General features: G+C 44.5%; 1 protein-coding gene across 1 annotated transcript; it reads left to right on the top strand.

The window, feature by feature from the left end:
* The first annotated feature begins 1377 nt into the window (after nucleotides 1-1377).
* On the top strand, nucleotides 1378-2963 carry LOC102827561 (leukemia inhibitory factor-like). The gene is made up of 2 exons (XM_006870499.1): nucleotides 1378-1581; nucleotides 2556-2963. Exons 1-2 carry the CDS (start codon nucleotides 1378-1380, stop codon nucleotides 2961-2963), a joined length of 612 nt encoding a protein of 203 aa, XP_006870561.1.
* The last annotated feature ends 5716 nt before the right edge of the window (nucleotides 2964-8679 follow it).

Here is an 8679-nt window from a genome sequence, read left to right as displayed (position 1 = left end):
TGGATCAACTGTCAGCCCAACAATGTTGTTGTTGTTGTTGTTGTTAAGTGCCATGGAGTTGGTTCTGACTCACAGCAACTCTTTACAGCATGGGTCTGAGGAGCTTGAACTGCCCAACTTGTGGTTCAAACCATCCTTGCAGTTCAGTGCATTAACCTGCAGCACCACACCATAGACAGGCCAATAAGGTTAGCAAAAACACCAGGGAGGAATGCATTCCTTAGAATAATCACACAAGTGTCTCCTGCTACCTTCATCTTTCCTCTGCCAACTCCTGTTAGAACAACCAGACTAAATACATGCAAATTTTGAAACCATAATGAAAAATAAAAGAGAGAACAATCAAATAAAAGGGAAGCATTTGCCAGGGGAGAAGGCTCAGAAGGCAGGAGCGGTCAGGAAAGAAGGACAAATGGAAATGGGAAACACAGGGAAGAAGTGGAAAGAATGCTGTTGAATTGTGAGGATTGTAATCCATATCACAAAACCAAATGTGAATGAATTGTTGAATGGAAAACTGATTTGCTCTGCACATTTTTACTTAAAGCACAATAAAAAGCTGCAGAAGAAGAAGAGGAGGAGGAAGAAGGGAAGTGAATGAATGGTGTGAAGGGTTAACACCAGGCCTTTCTTTCAAGGAGACTTTGAGTGGGCTCAAACGTCCAACTTGTGTGTTAGCAGAAGAATATGCTAAGTGTTTGCTCATCCTTAGTCTCAGCAGAAGAAGGTCCAGTGATCGACTTCTGAAAAATCACTCATTGCCAACTCTGTGCTTGTAGTTCAACTCTGCATACAGGCATCACCCGAAGTCAGAATTGATTCAATGACAACCACCACCAACAAAAGCCAAGTTAGGGAGGTTGGCCAAATTTGAGAAAGAACAGAGATGAAGGAGATAGGAAATTGGAAGACAACTGACTCGGGGTACCTGAATCAGATGGCAAATTTAGGGGAGAAAAAAATGTCAGCGAAAGAGACCACCCTCTCCATGGACCTAATGGAAGCCCTAATTGAGAGATTTAAGTCGCTCTGGGCAAGGCACTAGAAGCAATGGTGAGGAATCTGAGCCATCTCAGGAGATGGGAAGATAGGGAGATATGTATCTCATATCCCAATAGATTGGGGAGTGGTACCAGGATACCAGAGGGCTTTTACCTTCTTCAGGGAAGGATTAGATGATCAGATGTTACCATCGATCCAGATTACCATCAGTGTGACCAGCATCTCCTGTTCTACAGGGAGATATAAGCAGGTAGAAAGCCCCAGGAATATCAAGACAGAGTTAGAGGGAAACAGAGACGGTGACAGAGCCGTAGGTGACACTCAGCGTATCCAGTGTATCCTGAGCCTCGAATTGTCATCCCTGCTGTCCTGATCATGGTGCCTCTCTCCTGGCTCCCAGGAATCCTGTCACTGCTGCTTGCTCTGAACCTGAAATATGGGGCAGGGAACCCGATTTCCGTTGGTGAGGATGATGCCCCCTGCACCACGGCGTATCCGTGTCCCAGCAACGTCATGAGCCAGGTCAAGAATCAATTGATGCTACTCCACAACAATGCTGACCATCTCCTAAAACTTTATGTAAGTTAACCCTCCGTATCCACAGGGACCAAGGAGAGAGTGGGTGGGCCTGAGATAACAGCAGTGGGCAGAATTTTGCAGATATCAGTACAAGTTTTACTGACCTGGGCTGGTCAGAGAAGGGATCTTTTTGGAGCTGAAATGAAAGAAGGGGGAGATTGGTTAAACTACACCCAGCTCTCCCCCGATCCCTCCAGCTCAGATTGGGATAAACTTTCTCAAGGCTAGGTCAGAAAAGAGCTAGGATGAGGACGTATGGGTGCTGACTCTTCCGATTTGGGGATTTCTCTACCATATGGATCGAGAGATGGAGATACAGAAAGGAGGGAAAAAGCAGGAAGATATACAGAGAGGTGTTGTTGGTTGAGACAGTGGGCGGGAGGCATCTGGGTGCAGAGAGATGCCCAGGTAGGTGTAAGTGCAAATGTGTGTGGCACAGCTCTGAAGGTGAGGCACCCAGGTTTTCTTTCTTTCTCTATATGATCATGTTAATTTAAACAATAACAACAAAACAAGTTGTGGTTGAGTTGACACAATCTCATTTTGAGCCCAGATGTGTCAGAGTAGATCTGTACTCTATAGGTTTTGCAATGATTGTATTATTTTATTTTATTTTTTTGGAAGTAGATTGCCAGACCTCTCTTATGATGCACCTCTGGATGGACTCGCCCTTTCACTCTTGCGATTAGCAGCTGAATATGCTAATGCATTGACCCTTTGCATCACTCCTAATACAATTCATTACTAAGTAATAATAAGGATACTTGCAAAGTAAGGCTTTGATTCTTGAACAAGTACATTCATGCCCAGTGTTTCATTTGCCTTTCATGGTGATGATCCTAAGATGTGTACAGGGTCCTCACGCCGTAAGTTTGGAAACTGAGGCCCAAGAGCTTGGCTCAGGGTGGGTGGCAAGGCTAGAACAGTGACCCCTTACTTCCTAGCTCAATTTCCTTCTTCTCTGTGTTCCTCAGTACACAGCCCAGGGAGAGCCTTTCCAAAGCAGTGCGGACAAGCTGTGCAGTTGGTATCCTCCGACTTTCCCACCCTTCTACCCCAACGGCATAGAGAAGGATAAGGTGATGCAGCTGTACCATATCATTATGTACCTTGATGCAGCTGTCGGCCAAATCATACAGAAGCAGAAGATACTCAACCCCACTGAGCAGGACCTTCACAACCAGTTGAGCTCCACGTTGGACATTCTGCGTGGGACCATCAGCAACGTGCTTTGTCATCTCTGCAACACATACAAAGTGGGCAAAGTGGAGGTGTCCACCTGCATTGATGTCCTGGACGACAACTTCCTGACTAAGCAGCAGGGCTGTCAGCTCCTAGTAAAGTACAAGACAGTCATGGCTGAGCTGGTCCAGGCCTTCTAGGCACAAGGTATTGAAGTATTCTGTGGTTCAAGGGGTCTTGGCAATTGGACTATGTGTGTTAAGAGTCATCTCTAAACCCAAGTGGGTATGGTGGCAGAACCTGAGGGCTTCCATGACAGTCCATTCCACTTCAGGGTGGGCTGGCATGTGACTGAACAGGGGCAAAACTTTTACAGGCAGGGCCTCAACACTGCACCACTAGAAGGTGGTTCTCCTTCCTCTGGAAGATGGTGGCCTGGCACCAAGGTGTCAGGCTGGCCAGTGGAGTGTGAGCTGGACTCTTGCCCCACCTGACTCTTGAGCATTGTTTTGGGCAGTGAGCAAACAAGTTGTCTCCAGTGGCCCTGACCTCAGGCCATGAGAACAGCTGAGAGGCCCTGGAGCTGTACTGATCCAGAGCCCTCCCCAATGATGATTCTGCACAGTAGGCAGCTCCTTGGGTATCCCAAACACCACTGAGGACTTGAGTGTCTGGCTGAGGGCCCATGAACTTTGGATAGTGTGGGGGAGATGCTGCTCCCTCCTCTGTAGAAGGGGCAGGAGCCCACCCCCAAACTCAGATCAGGAAGCTGTTGTCCCTTCCAGCCCTATCTCCTACACACCCCCAAAAGTTCTAGGCTGCAAGGCAGGGAGCCCTATCCTTTCCTTTGAGTTGTTGGCCAAACATGTCTAGAAATAACCACCAGTCTGGGAGCTGGGGCAGCTACTGAGAAGAGTGTTTTGGTTTCTTCTCAAATCCTCAGCAGGTGGGCGGTGGTCCTAGCAGCACAATGGGATTATGATGCTTTGTACTTACCTTGTCCCTTTCCCTGTCCTTCTCTCAACACTTTATCCAAGCCTACCAGTTGGCAGCAGGCAAGCCCCATGAATGAGTCTGGAGCAAGGAGTTACCTGTTTCTTGGTATGACTAGGATGTGAAGATTCAGTGCTGAGTTCACGGGCCACACTCATCTTTGTCCAGGATCTCAACCTGCTGCCCTTCCCATCTCTCTGCTCTGTCGGTGGACTGCTCCAAGCTGAGCTACAAGAAAGTCAAACTCATTTGAAAGCCTGAATTGGTTGACTCCAGAGCCCAGTGCCTCAGCAGGATCTCCCAACATCTCATCACCTTGTGGACACACCTGTGTTGGGTACAGCTGGGCAGTCTTCCTTCCTGAGTTTCCCCTGGACTCCCCCACTGCCCACTATCCTTCCATGCCAGTGTCCTCTGCATTGATGTCCTTCCATGCTAGTCCAGATTCTACTCCCGACTCCTAGACTCTTTCCTTGTCTTTCTATGCCAACCCGAATTCTATCTCCTGCCCCCTCAACTCTCTCACCATGCAGGTCCCCTCCACTCCACCTCTGATTTTATCCTTTCAGTCCTTGTCCACAGTGCTCTTTCTGGAACCCACCTGGCAGGTCAGCATCCCCAGCACACAACATCCTGAATTACTAAGACTGTATCAAAGAGCTGTTCTTTTCTCATTGTCTTCTGTGATCATTGGCCCGCTCTTATATCTTGGGTCATGCGCTAAGACCAAAGATGCTATTACAGAGGAATAAGAGCTCTCAGCACAGGAGGGCATAAGACAGCCATTTTTCAGTCATATATTAAAAAACCTTAAACAAAAATACGCTGTCAGTTTGGAGTTTCTTCTTCCCTTCCTGTGCCTGCTTCCCTTTCTCTCCTTTAATCACTATGGGGGTGACTTCTATGATAGAGGAAACCCAGCCATGCTGGCTGTCCTTCCACAATAGATATGTGGGATTGTTGTTGTTGTTAAGTGCCATTGAGTCGGTTTTGACCCATAGCGACCCTGAACAGGGTTTCTGAGGCTGTAAATCTTTACGGGAGCAGAGCCTCATCTTTCTCCTGCGGAACAGCTGGTAGTTTCGAACTGCTGACCTTGCGGTTCGCAGCCCGATTCATAACCACTAATTGGAGCCTGGGAAATAAGAAAGGTAGTAATTTATCTTTAAATATATCCTTGTTCCTGGGTGGAATCCAAGAACTGTTGTTGTTAGGTGTCATCCAGTCCACTTGATTTTATAGCAACCCCATGGGTAGAGTAGAACTGCCTCCTCATAGGATTTCCTATATGTAATCTTTATAGGTACATAATGCCAGGTCTTTTGCCTTCAGAGCCGCTGTTGTTAATTGCCGTCAAGGCCTTCCGATTCATAGCAACCCTGTATATGGGGTTTCCAAGGAGTGATTGTTGAGTTTGAACCACCAACCTTGAGGTTCAAACCAACTTTTCAGTTCTGCGTTTATCCTATAGTGCCACACCAGGACTCCTTCAGAACTACTGGTGGCTTCAAATCATCAACAGTAGAGCCGTTAACCTTTGCAACTTCAGGGCTCCTTGCCAAAGCTTTAGTGATTTTTTTATTATTCGTATTTGTTTTGTTTTTACAACCTCTAGGCTATTCTAATATGAAGCAAGAATTTAAAGTCACTGAGTTAGAATGTTGTTGTTAACTGCCATCAATTTGGTCCCCAACTCATGGTGACCCTTGTGTTACCCAGTAGAATTGTTCCCTAGGTTGTAATCTTTACAACTCCTGGTGTGGCACTGTAGGATAAGCATTGGACTGAGAACTACAAGGTCAGTGGTTAAAATCCACTGCTGCATCTTGGAAGCCCCTATACAGGTGGCTATGAGTCAGGACTGACTTGATAGCTCTTAACAACAACAATCTTTATGGAAATAGATCACCAGACATTTCTTTCTGTGAAGTGGCTGGGTAGGTTTGAACTACCAAATGTTAATGGGTTATCAGTCCTTTGCAAACCACTTGCAGACTCAGATTCTTTTAAAAGGCACAGATGTTCTTCCTTTAGAATCATTTCCAATCCCTGCCCCTTTCACCCCTAGCCTCCCATGCATACTGCTAACTTAGTGGGACCCACCTTGTGGCCTTGTTCTTATATGCTCTCCAACCTCCCTTTACACTGGAAAAGACTTCATTTTGGGTGATAAATTCCTGGGGAGTGTTTCATACTGGCAGTCAATCTTTTATGTATTCAATGTCATATTTTAAATATTTATTTTTGTACTGAACGAATACTTTTTTTCAAGAGAAAAGATAAATTGATAATGAATCTGCTCTTGGCATGTTGTAAAGGCATACTGAAGGGTCTGTTGATGAGAGAGATGGGCTGAACAGCTGGGATCATTGTTGCCTGAGTGCGCCATCTAGTGGGACTATGCTGTGCGGGAGAGTGGGAAAAGGCACCTCTACAGAACCAGGGTGCTGATGGGAGCTGAGGCAGGAGGGGGCAGAGTTTGGGTGGAACAAACTCACAGGTAGAACCAATGAGGTGAGTGGTATTCAGATCATGGGGTGCTGTCAAGAAAAGAGGGCGGGTTGCTCAGAGTGGAGGGATTCCAGGGTTCGAAATAGGAGAAGGATTTGAAGTGTGTGGCTAATATTCTTCATGAATAATTGCCTCCTTTGCCATTTGAAACTGAGGTCAGAATAACTGGGCAAAGTCCAGATAGTATTACTGAACATGTCCATGAAATTGTCCAAACAATATTGATCAAAAGGGGTAAAACTGCAGAATTATATTTTAAGCTATAAGAAACTCCAGATATCTTGGGGCCGTGAAGATTGGATGAATTCCTGAAATTATTGCCCTGAAATAACCTTTAAACCCTAAATAAGAATACATCCCCACTAGGACCATCAAGGGAGAAGAGCAAAAACAGAATGCGGGACCCTATCCAGAGAAGCAGTGACACCAGAGATAGAGGCAGAGATGGGGACATGGAAAGAGGGAGCAGCTGAGGACTCTAGATTCATGAAATTAGAGGGACTGAGTGCTGGCGGCCAGGAGGCAGGCTTGCAGAATGTGTCCTTTGGTGGTTCAAACGATTATATATGTCTTGAGTGTTAAAAAAAAAAAAAAAAAAGAGCTAAAGTGAATAGAGAAAAATACTGTTAACTGATGGTACCTGGTGGGGATTATAATCATTGTAATGAAACAAAGTATATGGTTTGTTGATTGTACAACTGATGATCTGCCCTGTTAATTTTCACTCAAATCACAATAAAAACTTAAAAAAAAAAAAATCCCCTGAACTGTCCTTAAAACCAAATAGTCATATAACTTAATTAATAATCAAAAAAATCCATCTTAAACATTAGGCTCCTTCAGGAACTATTTATTTGGGATCCAACAGAAAATGGAAAGATTACATAACATCCTTAAGTAACAGTAAATTGATGTTAACAGGAAACGTGAGAATGATTGCTAAACTCAGAATGTAACCAATGTCATTAATGGCACTGTAGAAACTTGGATTGGTGTGTGTTTTGCTGTGCATGTACACAAAAATAACAACAAAATAAGGGAAATTATTTTTCATGGGGGGATTATTTGATGTCTAACCCAGTCAGCTTGTTTACCTGCAGCCCCTCACATAACTCCCATAGCATATGAGGTGATGAAAATACCATGACCTGAGGCAGACACACCTTAGTCCTCAAAGTGACATTTTTGTTCTTTAACAGGACTGGGACTAGGGTGAGGCAAGCAAGATATTGAAGGACCACAATTCAGAGTCATGTGCTCTGGCACTTGAGAGGCTTGCCTTCTTGAATTGTCTTCAAGGCTCATTGCTTGCCTCATGCTAGTCCTGGTTCCGATGTTCAGTTTGTACATATTTATTGAGCTGTGTCATTGTGAGGTTTGTATTTTTATGCATTGTTGTTGGTAAGTGTCATTGGTTCAGTTCCAACTCACAGTGAACCTATGTACAACAAAATGAAGCATTGCCTGGTCCTACACCATTCTCAAAATTATTACTTTGAGTCCAGTGTTGCAGCCATTGTGTTAATACAACTTGTTGAAGGTATTCTTCTTTTTTTTGCTGACCTTCTCTTTTACCAAGTATGGCGCTCTTCTCCAAGGACTGGTCCCTCCTGATAATATGTCCAAAGTACATGAGAGGAAATTCTTGCCATCCTGTTACTAGGCTTTGTGAACATTGGTTTTCCATAGTAGTAGTTATACTGTGAACTTCTGGTGTGGCACTGTTGGATCAGCACTGGACTGCAAGCCACAAGATCAGCAGTTCAAACCTACCAGCTGCCCCTCAGAAACCCTATACAGGGTTGCTATTAGTCAGAATCGACTTGAAGTCACTTAACAACAACAACAACAACAGTTATACTACAATTACTGCAGACTTGCTTGATGTTCTTTTGAGAATATTAATACCCTTAAACATGGCACCAAATTTTCTAGTACTCAGATGCGTGCCATGATTCCATATAGGTTAGGGACCACTGCTTTGGGGAACAATCTGAAACATTCAAAGTATTTTTTTCAGAGTCATAAATAATAGCTTAGAGTTTTTATGCCCAGGGCTATAATATTCATTTATTCTGGGAGATAGAAAAAAAGATAAAACTCTTGTCCGTAGGAATTTACAACTTAGTTGGGGAGATAAAGGCACTAGCATGAATCACTTGAGAGCATTAAATTGTGGAATCCTGCTGGAAAAGGAATTTATAGCAGGAAGGAATTAGTATGGATAGAATAGCCAAGAAAGATTTCATGGAGGATTTAGACATAAGTTGTCTCTGACAACTCAATAAACAGAGGGAAACAATCTGCAGATAGTGGTAAAGAGGTTGTTGTTGTTGTTGTTAAGTGCCGTCGAGTCGGTTCCGACCCATAGCGACCCTGTACAGGGTTTCCGAGGGTGTAAATCTTTACGGG

The sequence above is a fragment of the Chrysochloris asiatica genome, unplaced genomic scaffold, assembly GCF_000296735.1.
Source record: "Chrysochloris asiatica unplaced genomic scaffold, ChrAsi1.0 scaffold00142, whole genome shotgun sequence".
Taxonomy (NCBI): Eukaryota; Metazoa; Chordata; class Mammalia; order Afrosoricida; family Chrysochloridae; genus Chrysochloris; species Chrysochloris asiatica.
The sequence above is the reverse complement of the archived record's forward strand: the minus strand, read 5'-3'. Positions and strand labels throughout refer to the sequence as shown.